The sequence below is a fragment of the Papaver somniferum genome, unplaced genomic scaffold, assembly GCF_003573695.1.
Source record: "Papaver somniferum cultivar HN1 unplaced genomic scaffold, ASM357369v1 unplaced-scaffold_125, whole genome shotgun sequence".
In the NCBI taxonomy this organism is placed as follows: domain Eukaryota; kingdom Viridiplantae; phylum Streptophyta; class Magnoliopsida; order Ranunculales; family Papaveraceae; genus Papaver; species Papaver somniferum.
Window position 1 is genome coordinate 3230368 of NW_020621603.1, and position 17876 is coordinate 3248243.

The 17876-nt window shown below is 36.5% G+C and overlaps 2 protein-coding genes and 1 long non-coding RNA gene across 9 annotated transcripts; 1 reads left to right on the forward strand and 2 right to left on the reverse strand.

Moving 5' to 3' along the window:
* Positions 1-5765: 5765 nt before the first annotated feature.
* On the forward strand, positions 5766-7377 carry LOC113331576. Its single transcript, XM_026578269.1, has 3 exons — positions 5766-5982; positions 6313-6541; positions 7365-7377. Exons 1-3 carry the CDS (start codon positions 5880-5882, stop codon positions 7375-7377), a joined length of 345 nt encoding a protein of 114 aa, XP_026434054.1. The 5' UTR covers positions 5766-5879.
* Positions 7378-9953: 2576 nt separating this feature from the next.
* On the reverse strand, positions 9954-11491 carry LOC113331225. Of its 3 annotated transcripts, none has more exons than XM_026577962.1 (3): positions 10905-11491; positions 10571-10713; positions 9954-10488 (listed from the first exon to the last, which is right to left on the reverse strand). In XM_026577962.1, the coding sequence occupies exons 1-3, from the start codon at positions 11114-11116 to the stop codon at positions 10481-10483; spliced, it is 363 nt and encodes a 120-aa protein (XP_026433747.1). In that variant the 5' UTR covers positions 11117-11491; the 3' UTR covers positions 9954-10480. The 3 variants fall into 3 exon arrangements, with proteins under 3 accessions (XP_026433747.1, XP_026433748.1, XP_026433746.1); XM_026577963.1 differs by having other exon boundaries at positions 10615-10713; positions 10905-11486; XM_026577961.1 differs by having other exon boundaries at positions 9954-10713; positions 10905-11488.
* A 145-nt stretch (positions 11492-11636) lies between these two features.
* On the reverse strand, positions 11637-17353 carry LOC113331191. 5 transcript variants are annotated; one of them, XR_003350762.1, is made up of 8 exons: positions 17310-17353; positions 14628-14860; positions 13982-14120; positions 13536-13692; positions 12848-12940; positions 12487-12584; positions 12194-12378; positions 11637-11995 (listed from the first exon to the last, which is right to left on the reverse strand). It is a non-coding gene; the product is annotated as an uncharacterized LOC113331191 (long non-coding RNA). The 5 variants fall into 5 exon arrangements; XR_003350763.1 differs by lacking the exon at positions 17310-17353 and adding an exon at positions 15129-15509; XR_003350761.1 differs by lacking the exon at positions 17310-17353 and adding an exon at positions 15129-15509 and having other exon boundaries at positions 11638-11995; positions 14628-14751.
* Between the last annotated feature and the right edge of the window lie 523 nt (positions 17354-17876).

The following is a 17876-nucleotide window of genomic DNA, read 5'->3' on the forward strand; positions in this document are numbered from 1 at the left end:
CTGGACATCCTGAACCAGTAAAGTACGCATACTTTAGTTCCAGGATTTTGGACTTACACAAGTATGAGTTCACATACAATGTTTATATCCATTCAAGGTTATATATTCTAAACTCTCATTTCAATCATTGAAAAATTCTTAGAGGATGTTAAATATAGGTTATTCACATACTATTTTTCATCAAAGCGATTTTCAAGATATTGAAATAATCAACATGACTTTCGTCACTTGTAAAGATGAACTTGGCCAAAGCGAAAGCTTACCAACACATATTTCGAGAAATATATAAGCGAGATAGACTCGTCTCGAAATAGCAAATGTGTATAATCGAAGTACATATAGCAATACGACTTTTGTCTCAAGATAGGAGATAGATTAGATAGACTTTTGAGTGATAGATAAGTTCAGGTCTCCACATACCTTTTAGTCGATGAAGTTCCACCAGTTCCTTGAGTAGTTCTTCGTCTTTGCATGATGAACACCATGGAGTCTAGATCTCAACTACACTTTCTATCCTAGTCCGAGACTTATCTATAAGTAGACTAGAAATCAAGACTTATAGTTTTGGAAACTAAACTTGATAAACAAGATTGAGATAGCAACGCTTGCGAGTTCGACCGAGCAGTGATCTAACAGTGCTAATTGATGGCATAATGTGGAAGGACAATAGTCCCACATTGCTTGTTTCCGCATAATTAACTTAAATATAATATGGAAGGCTCTCTCCACTTATTGCCAATTGGGTTTGAGTTGGACGTACACAGACTTTAACATGGTATTAGAGCTAGGCCCGTATGCTAGGTGTAGGCCCGATTTTGGCCATTATTATTATTGTGACCGATTTGTCACTTGTGCACCCATGAACCGACTTTGGTCATTACGTACGTGGTCCATGTCTTAGGCCGAGTTACTGTACTTACACATGAGGGGGCGTGTGGAAGGACAATAGTCCCATATTGCTTTTTTCAGCATAATCAACTTAAATATAATGTGGAAGAGCCTCTCCACTCATTTCAAATTGGTTTTGAATTGGATACCCGCAGACTTTAACACATAATAATTTACAATGAAAAGAAATGAAGCATTGGTTTCTTTCTTGTCTTGATTTAACGGCTAGACCGCGCAAGAGGTTAGTTTGTTCTTAATATCAAGACGTAGTGGTGGAATTGATGCTTGTTACTGGCATGACTAAGTCCAATATCATAATTGAAGGTTGACGTTTTGTATTTGACCAAGGGAAAGCATCAGAGAAGTTATATGACTTATTCAACAATACTTCTTGTTTGCTGCGCTTTGGAATCTCAAAATCTTTGGGTTTTGTTTTTGACCGTGGTAGACCAGCAAGGATCTCATATGGTGTAGAACAACATTTGTTGTTTACTATGCTTTAGAAACTCTAAGGCTTTGGGCTTTGTTTTTGATCGTGGGAAGTCAGCTGGATGTTACACAAGTGAACTGGAGAATGAGCTCGAGACAACTGTTCCCTTGTGTTCTATAAATTACGGAGACGTGCTTGCCGGAGTTGACCTTCTTTCAACCTGGGGTGATTGATGCAGGAGCATTATATGTTTCTTTAGAGTAGTTCCTATGGAATGAACAAACTCAAAGTTTGTTCATTTTTCTCCCACTATGGACTCAACAAACATGAAAAACGGATGTTCAAACCAACAAATTTGTTGGTTTGTTCATTGAGTTGGAACACGTAGCGCACGCTTGATGAAAGAGTGGGAGAGCTTGACACCAGTGCTGGCGCTTCTCCTTCCAACGCCCGTTCTTGTTTCACGCGCCGACGTTCTTACTAAAAGCGCCGAGTTTTACATAAAAGCGCCAACGGCTGAATCTGGACGGCTGAAAACTCTTGTGATCTAACGGCTATAATTTTTGAGTTCTATAAATACTCCTCATTTCAACTCTATATTCACACATTCTACACACTCTTCACTCTCAAATCATCTATAAAAATGCCTCCCAGAGTTCATGGTGTTAGATTCACTCAACAAGAGGATTTAGCTATTTGTAGAACTTTTGTTTTTCAGACACAAGATGCTGTCATGAGTAATGTAGCCGATTCGACGTTGACTTTCTGGAAGAAAGTTTACAGAATGTTCACCGCTGAAACGGGGAACATCCATGGGCGTGATTCTCACGGATTGTCGCATCGTTTTAGTTCAATTCGTATGAATGTATCGGAGTTCGCCGCTTTACTAATTGAGAATCACAAAAATAAACTCAACGGTGAAGCCGAACATGAAGTGTTGCTCAGAACTCTAGCGATGTGGGCAGCATCTCACGACGGTCGTCCTTTCGACTTCCATGCTTGTTTCAACATTCTTAGGGTGCTCAACAGATATGATACCTACATCGCCCTAGGAATTCCACACCCGCGGATAATTGACGCCTATGTAGTAGTTTTTTTAATCTAATGTATTTCTTTTATTCTCATGTATGATGTGGTTGTTCAATGCAATATGTTTTTATTTATGAGATTGATGGTTCAATGTTTAATCGAGGAAAAATTTAAATTACTTATGATATTATGGTTTTAGATAATCGTAATAACACAAAACAAACATCAAATTTAAATTACTTATGATTAGTCCTTCAACTTCAATCAACCCACTCCACCAAAAAACACTTAGGACATTCCCATAAATGCCTTCCATATGTGTTTTTTTCATAAGAAGTCCGCCAATGCATAAAAGTCTTGCAATCGGGCTTTGAGCATCCACTGATTCTCTGTGGACAATGTTTATATTTGTGATCTCCATATCCACAATGCTTGCAGTGTAATAACTCCTTCAATTTGGATTTAAGTTTGAAGTTTTTTCAGAGTGTTGCAATCTTTTCTTCTTCTTATTTTTTAATCTTCATAGCATCATCTAGCATATGTGGTTCCTCTGGATAGTTGGGATCTTGACATTGCAAATACCTGAGCTTTTCCGGTTGTGATTCAATCACCATTCTGATGCGTGAACAACCTTCCCGCGGACACTTTGAATACATCTAAGGGCATTGCATAAGACTGTGGTTATTCATGAAACTTAATGGACAAATATTTTTTGCTTCGACACATAATATGTGATTCGCGTTTCCTTTAGAAAACATGGTGGATGTTGAGAAATAAATCTGTTGGTTTGGTTGAGAGGCCACCCCTAGTGTTGTATTTATAACAATAAAATAGGCGTTGGTAACTCAAACGGTCAGTTTTACTACAAACGCCAACTCCTATGGTAATTCAAACAGGCGCATAAAGGAAAGCAACGCAGTTTTACTACCAATGCCAACGACTCGATTTTCTTTCTCGACCTATAAATTCCATTCTTCCCATCTCCAAAATCACATCTTTTTTTTTTCTAAAACTCTTAATCTCTCTCACTCTGCAGAAATGTCTGATAGAAATCGTGGTCCCAAGTTTACTGAAGAAGAGGATATAACTATATGCAAAACATATTTTTTTTTCATAGGGTAATCACTGGTATGGGCTCTCAAGACGCTTATTTTTTGGAGAACGTTTTTTCAATGTTCGTCTCACTGACGGGAAACCCAGGAAACCGAGATGCTCGTCGATTGCATGATCGTTTTCAATCTATTAGGCTTGCAGTCCAGCCATTTCTTGATCTGGTAATGGAAATTGATCGATAAAAGTTCAGCGGTGTAACTGAAGATGAAGTGATCCAAACAACTCTTGATAATTGGGAGGAAGCTGACGGTAAACCTTTTCGTTACGAAGCGTGTTTTAGAATTCTAAAAGATGGTTCATCTCGAGCACATCTGTACTGCACTCGAATGCCGCTCCCGGTCTTTACAATGAAAGAAGATGTTACTCTTGTTCGATGTTGGTTACATCGTATGATGAGACCAATGAACACTGACTATTTCTGTGAAAGAGTATTGGGACATTTTGTAGCATCGCAGAACGAAACCATAAGAAACAGTAAGAGCCTAAAACTAAGAATTGCATTAATCACTAAGGAAGTCAAACATTTTACAGAAGTTTTGTGGATGGTTCACCGTAGCAATTCTTGACTATCCAACGAAGAACTGGTGAGTATCTTACCTTTGTCCTCATGGACTCAACTGTATCATAAATATCTGAACTTGTTGTTTACCTGTTTTACAGAAAACCATCGCTCAGACCAAATTTACTGAAGAAAACGGAAGAGAGTTTAAGCATTTTGAGTGTTATGAACTCTACAGAGAGAATGTCGCTGGATTTGATGTAGTTTGATGTTTTTGTTGGGGTTTAGTAAAATGTAGTTTGATGTTATTTGCAAGTTTAAATTGTAATAAATTTCGCTTAATCTGAAGTGGATATCTCTATTTTAAAATCTAAATATTTTCATCATTGATCCAATTATTTTACAAGATATAAACTTAGGAAATAATAAACGTACTAAACAACTTCAATAAAAATCAAGTACAAGTTTTGGCCTCCCGTTTATCTTCATTTGATGTATCTTCCATTCAACGTGTTCTTTGACAGTTTCGCCTTTGTTTTTGAATTTTTTGTTGTTAACTTTCAAAACTGGAGCTCTTCTTTGCATTTTAGCGCAACATTTTCTTGGAGCAACTTCAAAAACTTGCCCTTCCCTCTTGCAATTTTCAATCTTTTTTAAAACTCCCACATATCTTAGAAACAACAGCTTCAAGTTTTGCATCTCAAAAAAGTGTGATCGCCTTTTCAGCCATTGAAATAAATTTTAGAAGAGAAAATTCAAGAGAAGTGAATTTTGGTGTGAGTGAATTTTTTGAAATTGATGGTAATTTATAGAGGTAAAAAGTGAATTTTGAATTTTAAAAAAACTACCCGTTGGCGTTTTTGCTACAAACACCAATGTCCTACGTTTAAGCGCCGCGTTGAAGCTTTGAGCTCCAGCGCTTGTCCTACCAGCACCGGCGGTTTACCTACGAACGCTAGCGTTTCTCTCAAACACGCACGCTTGGTTATCTAACGCCCAGTGCTTTACCATAGTGGAAAAGCCAGTTTGGCCATCCACCAGACTTGCCAATGTCCCAGTGCTTGGTTTATTCTCCCATAAGAATTGCCCTTAGGAATGTTTTTAATCTAGAAATATCCTACAAAATAGGGACATTTGTCTATATTTACTTTATTTAGGGTTTTTTGTTAGATTTATCATTCTAGTATAAATAGGCGACTAGCTAGGTATTCTTTCGAGGGCAGATTTTATTATTGATTTAAGAAACGGTCCGCGAGTTATAACCCCAAAGGAGTCATTATCCAACCACAAAAAACCCGCCAAAACAAAAATAACACAAAAATCTTAAAAAACAAAATTTTGATGAAACCTCATAGAATTTGACGAAACCAATTTTTGGTTTCATCATAAAATTTGATGAAATCAATTCTGAAATTTGGGGTTTTTGTATCAATTTTTTAAAATTTTGGACTTTTTATATAATTTAGTTTAAGATGGAGTTTTAATGAATCCCAACATTTGAGTTTGGTTTTTGTATCACAAGTTTGGCCACCTTGGATTTTTATGACTAGTTTTGTTTAAGAAAATAATCTTTGGAGTTCTAGCCGTAGACTCGATTAATCAACGTCTTTGATTTTCTATCTTTCTATTCTTCTATTTTCTGTTTCCTAGTAGTTTATCCCTGTTTGTTACTACCCAGTCTGCATCAATGGGATGGTCGTACACAGATTTCCAGCGGATGATACGATTACAGAAGTCCAGTAAGTTTCCTTATTTACTCTTTCAATTTTTAAGTTAGCTTATCTCTGTTTGTTTGTTACTACCCAATCTGCATCAATGGGGATGCTCGTACACACATCCTAATGGAATGGAATGTTAAAAATAGAGTTTCTCTTCGAGGGGTTATGGTGTCAACTGACCCCCTGAACAAGTGAATCAGGAATGCTGAAGGTTTATGATCGTATCATCCTCTCGAAATCTGTGTATGATCGGCCCCTGAATTTGAGTGAAGATGACTATCATGAGTTAGCATGGTTCCAAAGAGGTTAGTTTTTCTTTTCTTTTCTGAAATTTCTTGTTTTTATCGATTGAATTGTTTGGTTGATTTCTTGAATGCGAACTATAAGGATCTTCAGGGAGTGATATACAGGAATCCTCGTGGACTAGCAGTTGATGAAAATAAAAACCATGGCTTCCAATAGGGGTACCAATTTGCTTGGGGGTATACCATTCTAAAGATGAAATATGTTTTGGTATACCCCCAAATAATTTGGTACCCTTATTAGCAATCTTGAATAGCACTAAGATTTTGGTAGTGTGGATTGTGGTGGAGAAGGTGGTGATAATTATAATCATTTTCTTGAAAATAATACAGAAAAAGAAGATGATATGGTTCCTGTGAGTGATTCTGGTGGCAATAATAGTGACGAAGAGGATGTGGTTTCTGTTAGTGGTGGCGTAGAGGAGACGGAGGATGAAGCAGATGAAGTTTTTACAGGTGCTGCTGCTCCTGTTGTTTTCCTATATCCCGCCCCTCAAGTTGTTTCTGTTACTGATGTGGGTGCTGCTGAGTATGAGGACGAGGAGACAACAACGAGGATGAGGTAAAATTTCCGTTTTTCCACTTCCTATACTGTTAACATCAATTTTTTAGGGATTATAGCGGCTCACTGTTATGCTTCAAGGAATCCATATGCTGTCTAGAAGAGACATAGACGTGTCTAATAGAGATTGTTCAACCCAGTCTCGTGTTGGAAGAATGGTTTTGATTGTATAACTAATTAATACACTGGACGATGTATTGGATTGTGAAACATGTAAGATCTCTTGAAATTCCGTGCTCAATCTTGGCTCATGCAAGATACACTATGGTGGTCTAGCTTACTAATTTGGAATTCCATTCGTCTACATTTTACTGGATTCAATATGTGCATACTGGCATATATTTGCTATCTTGCTTGTTGGCGGCCTACTTCTTTGTGACTAGTCTTATATTGTTTCTCTAACCATCTGCCCTTTAAAATTCTCCTTCTCCATTTTTAACCGGGATTGTGTTCGCCGATGATTCTGCGTGAAAATTGTAAACATCGTTTGCTGGTCATATTAATGATAACCCAACAGATTATTATACTGAACGGTGATCATTATTCATGGTTATGGAGTCCCTTTTTTACCTCTATATTATATATTTTTTCACATTGCTTTTATGGTTACTTATGATTATAGGCTACGTATGTACCCTCGTTAATTAGTTTGTAGTGAGATTCAGTTCTGTCCCTTAGTTTCTACTGGCCTGAGATTCGCTGTTTAGTTCTCTAATCGCAGGGACTTGTGACCTGTATTACATCTGACTGATTAGTATTTGCAAACATATAATTTTCTTTTGTAGAAGGATTTGTGGTAAAGATTGACCTGTAGGTCGTGCAGAGGCAGAAGATGATGGCGAAGTGTATGAGGAGGGGGATATTGAAAGAGAGGAGGAAGTCGAAGATGGTGAGGTTTCCTCTTTCAATACTTCTTCAGTTTAATTTTGTAGTGTATCATGTAGAAGTTACTATGATTGTGTAAATTTTTTGTTAACTTCGGTTTTTGTTTGTTTTGTTTTTGCCTACATTTTTGGCTCAGGGTTCAGGTATCTTAGCTAAAAGATGTTTCTCCTTTCTTTTCTTCTTTTCTGCAAACCCATAGTTTAAGAACAAGCTTAGATACCTGAATTATAATCAGGTTCCGTTTAGTTAGTTTTTAAAAAATTTGCAGTGGCACTCTATTAATCTCCTTCGTGTAAAGCAAGATGCTTCCCCCTTTTAATTTTAGTCCCTCCTTAGTCTTATTTGGCCTGCTTCTAAATGACCTGTAAGCTTTTACGGAATAGTTTTCTTTATGCCATTTCTGGTCCTATCTCCATTGTACTGAGAGTAGTGAGATTCAGTTTTGTCCCTTAGTTTCCATTGCTAGGATGTATCCTTTGTTTTTGACGTGTACTAGTGCTGCTGTGCAAATTTTACAGTCGACATATGTTCTGCGATCTTGTACTATTTCTTATCGTTACTGGTGACCTCGTTTTACATCCGACTTCGTAGTAACAAGCATAGAATTGTTGTATTAGGTTTCGGAGGAGGAGGATACTGAGAACGAGGAAGTCGATGATGATGATGATGATGACATTGATGAGGTATAGTTTCTCCTTTTATACCTTGACCTGATTTTACATCCGACTTCATAATATTTACAAGCATGGATTTGGTAACAGAGAGTCCAGTAGGTTGCGTAGAAGATGATGATGATGTTTATGAGGAGGATACTGAGAACGAGGGGAAGTCGATGATGATGAGGTATAGTTTCTCCTTTTCTATACTCAATATTATGGTTTATCATGTAGAGTTACTACGTCATTTTGTACATTCTGTTATCTTTTTTTCTTTTTTCTTTTGTATTTTTTGCCCTGAACTTTCTGGTTTGGGACTCGGGGTTTAAGAAATTCGATTAACTAATTTGGTGTGTTTCTTATCGCCTAATCCATAGTTTAAAAAGAAGCTTAAATTTGTGCGTTATAATAAGAAAGTTTTGGTTAATTTTCTACAAAATTCTGCTGTGCCAATTTAATAAGGCTATTTGCTGCATCAAAACCTTGTTTAGCATAGTTGACCCCCATCTGATTTTGGTTCCTTTCTGGCTTTAATGTATAGTGACCAATAGATTGTTCAAGTTAGGGAGCCTATGTTTCGGATCATGGAATACAAACGTTGTTTAGGAGGGACTATAGGGAGTCTATGTCTCGGATCATGGAATACATACGTTCTTTAGGAGGGACTAGACGTGGTGAATGAGAATAATCTTCCACCTAAGCTTGTGTTGGAGCGACTGTTTCGGTTATCCTAAGACTCCTACCTAACTATGATGGACGGGTTTTGAAGAATGTTACATCTCTAAAACTTTTGTGCTCAAAGATTGGAAATTCAGATCATCAAAAGATACACCTTTCCTTTATAGTTCTTTTCTCGTTGAGGCTTGTAACGTTGCTTTACATTTTATTGAAAAATAAAATGTTTTTCATTTTTACTGTTATGTTTCGAGGAAATCGTCGACTCTGATGAGAACTAGGTGTAAAACAGCAACATGGATGGTTGGGTCTTTATTTTGTTTGTAAAGTTAATCTGCAGAAATACAATCTTCACACTTCGCATTGATCCTTACTGTAATCCTTGTGATAATAGATATCCCCTGATACTAGTTGGTGGTATTATTTCTCTCGTATATTCATGACTACGGTCCCACGGATAGAAGAACAGGAATGTATAAAATATATGATTGGATACTAAAAAACCTCATTCAGTTATTTATGTGAACACTTCGGGTATGATTCCTCATTTTAAACATTCTGGTTCTTCTCTGCTGTTTTCATGAACTCTACTATAACCTTACCTACCACCAAAATCTTCACATTCATAAACCCTGGAGTCCCTGCATTATCATCCCTCTTCTTCTCTTCATCTAAAACTTCAAATCAAATGTTCAATCTCAGCTTCATCGGTAGCAACAACACACACTCCCAGGGCCTGCAGGTACTAGAAATATTTTCGGATGGCAGTGGAAAAGCTCCAACAGTGGAAAAGTAAAGTATAATGCAGAGACCTTGACAGTGTTGGGAGGATAAGGATTGGCAAATTTCAGAAGGCCAGGGAGGCTAATTTTGCATATGAGTTGCAACTTGCAAGTAAGCCAGCACGAGAGATATGAAGGAAAGCCTTTTCTGAACAGAGGAGAAGGGCGGTGAGTTGGCTACTTCAGAATTGTGTAAATAGTTATCTTTTTGTTAGTTTTTTGACTGAGGAGACCTGTTGGCTACCGCAGATTTGTGTAAATAGTTACCTCTTTGTTAATTTTTTTTACTAGGAAACCTGAGCCTCGGTTATCAGCTCTATAGTTAATAAAATTATTTGATTCAGGGGAAAAAAAAAAGAGAGAGCCGTTATAAGCAGTACTAACAACGAAGGAAACCTGTAGAAAATTCCAATATAATTGGATGAACGAGAATTCAACAACTTTTGTTTCTAATTCAAAGTTAATCATTGATAATGTCCACAAAAGCAGTGATCAAACTCGGCATAATAGAGAGTCTGCACCTTTTCTTTGTTAGATAATGACTTCATAGCTCTTAAGCTGTGATCATCTCTTTTAGACTACAACCAAAAGGGCACTTCCTTTGAAGATCCACACCTGGTTTTTTTTTTAATGGGTGCAGCAGTGGTTAGGTTCTCCTTGAAAAGCATCTTTCCTGATGTCCTCAAGGAAGCCTCACATTGGTGAAGCATTGAGCTCGAGGATGTTTTGCTGGATGCGTGAGGCTGTTTTAGTTGTTTGGAGGAGGTTCCTCACCTTTGTTCAGTTGATACAAGATCTCAATGCACATATGCTAATGTCTTTCAGTAAATGCATGCTATGGAGTTTTCCTGATATCATATTAATCTCATTATTTCAGTAAGAACTCAAATAGAGCACGTTCACCACGGGGTTGCCTCGCTACAGTGGCAAGTACAAATTCATCAAACACCTGCAGTAATAATCTAAGTAAGATTATACAGTTCACCACTCAGACGACGTTAAAGAAACCTACTAATCAGAAAATACTAAACTATGAGAACAGATAACTTGAGATCTCTCTGTTTTGGGTTTGAACCTCTTCCACACTTTGTTCCCGTTAGGTCCAAGATAGAACTTCGGCCCACGATTGTTGTGTCTGATAATATCTCCGAACAATTTTTGCATCCCAATTTTCCTGAGAAATTGCAAAAGTAAGCGCTAATTAGTTCAAACATCACTTACCAGATAATAAATTTGAACTAAATACAAATCATATTATTATATACTTGCTGATGATTTTGGATTAAGTTAGAGTATTACGATCAATTTTGTAAATCCCCAAATTCTAAACCCTAACTGTTTTTCTAAAATCAAATGTAAACTAACCTTTCCTCTCGTGGAGCTCGAGAATTCAACCTATCCTTCCATGAAGTCGGAACAGATGGATTTGAGTTGTGATCTTCATGATTATTGGGCAATTCTGAACGAACGGATTCCATCTCGAAGACGTCATGAACCCGAACACCATCATGTTCATCGACCTCCATTGAACTTATACCTGGAACTTTTCTGGAGATATCAGAACTAGTTTTGTTCATATTGAATGCTGTATCAAAAAAACAAAAAAAGATTTGAGTTGATATTTCCTCGGAAAAAAAGAAAAAAAATTGTGCACAGGGATACAAGATAGATATCGGTGGTAAAGGGCTTCAGGTCGAGAGGAAAAAACAAAAGAGCGAGCTTATTGAGAATTTAAGGTGCTCGTGGTCGTGGTGGTAAAGATAGGCCTATAAATAAAACTAGATTTTGTGCCCGTGATATGCCTCCGGCATCTTTTTCCCTTAGCCATAATTTTGACTTGGTGTGGTGTGGCTTCGCCTCGTCCTGTCGTGCATTTTCGTCCCGTCCGATGCATTTTGGATTGGATGTGAATCGGCTTCGCCTCGCCCTGTCCCAATGCATTTTTGATTTGGTTTCGTGCGGCTTCGCCCCACCCCGTTGGGATGCATTTTTAATTTGTTGTGGCTCGACTTCGCCTCGCCCCGTCGCTTAATTTTTTTTATTTGGTGTGGCTCGGCTTCGCCTCGCCCGGTCCCGATACATTTTTGATTTGGTGATTATCAATTAAATATTTTTGTTATAATGTATTTACCCAAATTAGATAATACATTTAAATGTATTTGCCAACATCTTTGGTAGACTTTATGCCCGTGCTATGCATCAGACATCTTTTTCTTTTAACTATATTTTTGATTTGATAATGCTCGGCTTCGGCTTCACCGCGCCCAGTCCCAATTTGATTTGGTGTGGCTTGGCTACGCCTCGTCCTGTCCTAATGCATTTTTGATTTGGCCCTTTAACCATATTTTTTATTTGTTAAAGCTCGGCTTCGCCTTGGCCTCGCTCCGCCCCGTCTCGATTTGATTTGGTGTGGCTCGGCTACGCCTCGCCCTATTGGAGAAGAGCTAGAGATTGATCTGAATCATTAGAAAAATATATCAGAAGACTCAATTTATGGTACGAAACAATATAATAGGTTCATTAGGTTGGAGCTCTTTGGCTTATACAATGGCCAATTACTCCCCAAGGAGCCTATACAATCCAAATGGATCTTTTGAGAAGTTGTATTAGAGAAAATCACTTTAATTTTTCCCATTATAGGGAAGAAAACTCACACGGTGGTAGTAATGGCAACCAACAGTAGGAAGGCAGTTGCAGTCTTCTTAATATGTCTAATGCAGATAAAATATTCAATTTCTTAGATAAATTTTCTGATCTATTTCTTCTTCGTCTAAATCCAAGGGCGTTCCCTTTTTCAATCCTTTAATGCATTTTCAACTTGAGATATTTGTTCCTGCCACTGCATCAGAATTTTGTGTGTCAATAGCAATGAATCCAGACTGCTAAATGTCAAGTCTAATTCACATTTCATGTACTTGTAGTTGTTGAATTATGGAAAAATGGATACCTGATCTACTTCATATCTGAGATCCTAACTGTTATCTTTTGAGACCATTCTTCTCCGGAAAAATTACTTGCAACCACCTATATGTACAAATGGTGCTGCTGTGAACGGTACAAAAACCATCGTTTTAGTCAGGGACATTGAGATAATTATCCTCTGTGTTTCCCATTTTTAGCCAGGGACATCGAGATAATAAACCTCTGTTTATAAGAGGCAGTGTTTGTAATCCAAAAGATACCACAATTTAATCAAATCAGTGAGTCATATAAATCACCATGTAAATATAAACACAAAAAAGAATTTCCAGTATTAAAAATTCATTGATCATAAAAATAGTTTTGGAGATATAAGAACGGGGTAATACCTCGCAAATACTTAAATATGGTTAGGTGTTTCTCCATCCCTCAGATGCATATTATGTTCTCGGAAAGCTCTTCCAAATCTTCACTGGAAATCCCTGTAACATAAACCTCTATTGTTATTACAAAGTGGCACAGTGTATCTATATGATAAATACAAGTTGACTTGACAGAGGTACCATCAAAAATTAAACACCCAAGATTTTGATGGAGTAGCCCCGTTGTATGGGATGATTACAAAAATGTTAAGAATTTCCAGTCTTAGAATCATTCTCCAACACTCTGTATTCTTTCTAAACCCTATATTAGGCACAAAAATAGCCATTTCCACATGGAGATTCATCTTTCTAAAGACCCAAAGAAAATAACAACAATCTCATTGGCATAAACATCAGATTCGATAGATTCCATTACTCTAACAAAATCTTCGAACCCATTATCCTAACATTTTCTGATCGCAATCAAAATGGAACCTATTACCATATCCCCAAAATTCAATACGTCTATCAATCTAGTTGGCTCATGCTACACTTAAAGCTCGTTTTTAAGAGAGTTTGATAAACAAAGTTTCCTATATTGCTTTCATAACAATCTTTTTCCAGCAGTTAGAGTTCTTCGGCTCAAATAAGAAAGTAAGCTATATGCAAGACATCATGGAGCTAATGAATCAAAAAATACTACCCATGACTTTACCTGGATACAAATGGTTCATGCTGATGTTCACTGCTGTAAGGAGTGACGCGATGTGTATGCTTCTTGTAGTTGATTCGTTAGGTGCTCTTTCTAGTGGTCTAACGTGAGAGGGGTACTCTTTTTTACCATAAGTGAGTCTCTCTGTTCTTCATACACCCTACATTGATATCCATTTTATGCAAATAAAAAAAAAACAACAACGACCATAAATTCAACAAGTTAGAGAACAACCTAAACAAAAAAGGGAAAATTGCAGTAAATTATCATATGATTCAAGAATGAAAAAATAAAAATTTTATAGTAAAATAAAGCAAACGGTTAAAAAGCAACTTAAATTAAACCGGAGTGAGATCATTTCTGAAGATTATCTTTGAAAAAATTGAAAATTCGTGTAAAGTAAAAATCTTGCATATTCTACCACGGGCAAATATAGAGAGCACACTTACCTTATTCATGGAGTCATTGTAGACATAGTGAGAACTGAGAGCATTCGACCCCATTTAATCAGGATCAATATATTCTCGTAGTTCTGCCATCTTTTCCCTATAGTCCACTATTAGCAGCAGCACTGGCAAGATATCTTGCCTGCCCAAAGAAGTTGCACAATAGAAGAAAAGATGAATACAACAAAATCCATTAAACAAAAAGTAAATATTTCATTAATTCAAATGGAATTCAGAATTTCTTGGACATACTTGTCATAACTCAATAGAATAAGTTATTCAACTATAAATAAACATTAGTTCCTACAACAATTTACCACTAAATTTATCTAAGTTAACATTACTATTCTTGTTCATGAAACCTTAGCTCTCGGTTTGAACCTAATACAACATTGAGTATTAGTTAGCTCTCGGTTTGAACCTAATACAACATTGAGTATTAGTAACCATACACTGAACAAAAAGGGATAATTTAGAAATTAACAAAATAAACAAATAGCAAACCCACACAGGAAATTATAAGACCTCGACTCAATATTAACCATAACTTCATTTTTTTCAATATATAAGTAATATTTTGAGATTCTGACAACTCAAATAGACAAATACAATCTACAGAAACAAAATTCGGGTAAAAGCAAAAGAGTACCTATTTTGGGAAAAGATGTTTGTGAATCCCTCAAAATCACCTCAGTATATTTTTCCGATTCCATCGGCCTCTGATTTGGCTTCGCGAACTGAGATGGTGACATCTTCTGCAATCAATCTCGCCTCTATAGAAAACACCATATTATCACAAATCAACTTACACTTACAGAACTGAATGTTGAAATCCCGGATGACCCATGATTCTTTGTCACTAAGTATTTATCATTGTATTTACTGATAAAAAAAGAAGAAGTATTTATCATTGTTATCTTTCTGAATGAGGGAAAGAAAATAGGGAGCCAGAGGAGAAGACAAAGTATTTAGGGTTTAAGTTATGGTTGGGATATAGTACTTATTTTGATTCTAATTTGCTTCCACGCAAAAGAGGATAGGTTTAGCCGTTTAGGCAGAAAAAAATGGCAGCAAAGTATTTGCAAGAAAAGCAAACCCTAATCAAAAATTATATAAAAAAAATAAATAAATACAAAATTGAGATACAAACCACTTCCAGACTTGAAATTTGAGGATGATGAAACAGGCTTTCAACGAAGACAGAGAGAAGGAAATCAACTGTATAACATGGCTGGAGAAAGCTTGTAGGATTCTCCAATCAATAATCACATAAAAAAAACAAGAATACGAAAGGAGATTCGCAGAGGGAGAAAGTGGAAGAGAAGATGGAAAGTTAGGGCTGTGGATCTTCGGCTGTATAGGGTTTAGGTTTAGCTGTTTTGTTCAGTAAAAGAGAAATCCTTTGAATCCGATCAAGCTTTTTCATGATTTTGCAGTGTTTTAGGGTTTGTTCGAAGGTTTCTCTTTCACGGTGTATCATCGTTAATGATGATTTGTTTTGTAGAGAAGAAACCTAGGTTTGTTCCTAGCGTGTTTTTTTTTATTTGGTTTCCGGGATGATAAATATTATAAAAATTACTTTTTTTTTTAGCAAAAAAACTCCTCGTTTTTCTCTCCTTTGAGGAAAAGTGAAACGGAGCAATTCTATGAATGGGTGAAGGTCATTGTTCAACGTGGAGCCTTATGAGCTTAGGATTTTAAAGGAGTACATATTTTGATACATAATTTTCACATAGTGTAGGTGTAGCCCTGGGAACAGATGTATGTGAATCCCTCAAAATCACCTCAGTATATTTTTCCGATTCCATCGGCCTCTGATTTGGCTTCACGAACTGAGATGGTGACATCTTCTGCAATCAATCTCGCCTCCATAGTAAACACCATATTATCACAAATAAACTTACACTTACAGAACTGAATGTTGAAATCCCGGCTGATCCATGATTCTTTGTCACTAAGTATTTATCATTGTATTTACTGATAAAAAAAAGTATTTATCATTGTTATCTTTCTGAATGAGGGAAAGAAAATAGGGAGCCATAGGAAAAGACAAAGTATTTAGGGTTTAAGTTATGGTTGGGATATAGTACTTATTTTGATTCTAATTTGCTTCCACGCAAAAGAGGATAGGTTTAGCCGTTTAGGCAGAAAAAAATGGCAGCAAAGTATTTGCAAGAAAAGCAAACCCTAATCAAAAATTATATAAAAAAAATAAATAAATACAAAATTGAGATACAAACCACTTCCAGACTTGAAATTTGAGGATGATGAAACAGGCTTTCAACGAAGACAGAGAGAAGGAAATCAACTGTATAACATGGCTGGAGAAAGCTTGTAGGATTCTCCAATCAATAATCACATAAAAAAAAACAAGAATACGAAAGGAGATTCGCAGAGGGAGAAAGTGGAAGAGAAGATGGAAAGTTAGGGCTGTGGATCTTCGGCTGTATAGGGTTTAGGTTTAGCTGTTTTGTTCAGTAAAAGAGAAATCCTTTGAATCCGATCAAGCTTTTTCATGATTTTGCAGTGTTTTAGGGTTTGTTCGAAGGTTTCTCTTTCATGGTGTATCATCGTTAATGATGATTTGTTTTGTAGAGAAGAAACCTAGGTTTGTTCCTAGCGTGTTTTTTTTTATTTGGTTTCCGGGATGATAAATATTATAAAAATTACTTTTTTTTTTTAGCAAAAAAACTCCTCGTTTTTCTCTCCTTTGAGGAAAAGTGAAACGGAGCAATTCTATGAATGGGTGAAGGTCATTGTTCAACGTGGAGCCTTATGAGCTTAGGATTTTAAAGGAGTACATATTTTGATACATAATTTTCACATAGTGTAGGTGTAGCCCTGGGAACAGATGTATGTGAATCCCTCAAAATCACCTCAGTATATTTTTCCGATTCCATCGGCCTCTGATTTGGCTTCACGAACTGAGATGGTGACATCTTCTGCAATCAATCTCGCCTCCATAGTAAACACCATATTATCACAAATAAACTTACACTTACAGAACTGAATGTTGAAATCCCGGCTGATCCATGATTCTTTGTCACTAAGTATTTATCATTGTATTTACTGATAAAAAAAAGTATTTATCATTGTTATCTTTCTGAATGAGGGAAAGAAAATAGGGAGCCATAGGAAAAGACAAAGTATTTAGGGTTTAAGTTATGGTTGGGATATAATACTTATTTTGATTCTAATTTGCTTCCACGCAAAAGAGGATAGGTTTAGCCGTTTAGGCAGAAAAAAATGGCAGCAAAGTATTTGCAAGAAAAGCAAATCCTAATCAAAAATTATATAAATAAATAAATAAATACAAAATTGAGATACAAACCACTTCCAGACTTGAAATTTGAGGATGATGAAACAGGCTTTCAACGAAGACTGAGAGAAGGAAATCATCTGTATAACATGGCTGGAGAAAGCTTGTAGGATCCTCCAATCAATAATCACATAAAAAAACCAAGAATACGAAAGGAGATTCGCAGAGGGAGAAAGTGGAAGAGAAGATGGAAAGTTAGGGTTGTGGATCTTCGGCTGTATAGGGTTTAGGTTTAGTTGTTTTGTTCAGTAAAAGAGAAATCCTTTGAATCCGATCAAGCTTTTTCATGATTTTGCAGTGTTTTAGGGTTTGTTCGAAGGTTTTTCTTTCATGGTGTATCATCGTTAATGATGATTTGTTTTGTAGAGAAGAAAACTTAGAGAAGAAAACCTAGGTTTGTTCCTAGCGTGTTTTTTTTTTAATTTGGTTTCCGGGACGATAAATACTATAAAAATTACTTTTTTTTAGCAAAAAAAAAAACGCCTCGTTTTTCTCTCCTTTGAGGAAAAGTGAAACGGAGCAATTCTATGAGTGGGTGAGGGTCACCGTTCAACGTCGAGCCTTATGAGCTTAGGATTT

What these genes read in the sequence shown, in the direction of transcription:
- LOC113331225 (XM_026577961.1), bottom strand. Translation starts at nt 11,116, where the DNA reads ATGAACAAAACTAGTTCTGATATCTCCAGAAAAGTTCCAGGTATAAGT. An exon ending in CGAGCTCCACGAGAGGAAAG is followed by an intron (nt 10,714 to 10,904) that starts GTTAGTTTACAT and finishes GCAATTTCTCAG; the next exon opens with GAAAATTGGGATGCAAAAAT.
- LOC113331576 (XM_026578269.1), top strand. Translation starts at nt 5,880, where the DNA reads ATGCTGAAGGTTTATGATCGTATCATCCTCTCGAAATCTGTGTATGAT. An exon ending in GTTAGCATGGTTCCAAAGAG is followed by an intron (nt 5,983 to 6,312) that starts GTTAGTTTTTCT and finishes AAAATAATACAG; the next exon opens with AAAAAGAAGATGATATGGTT.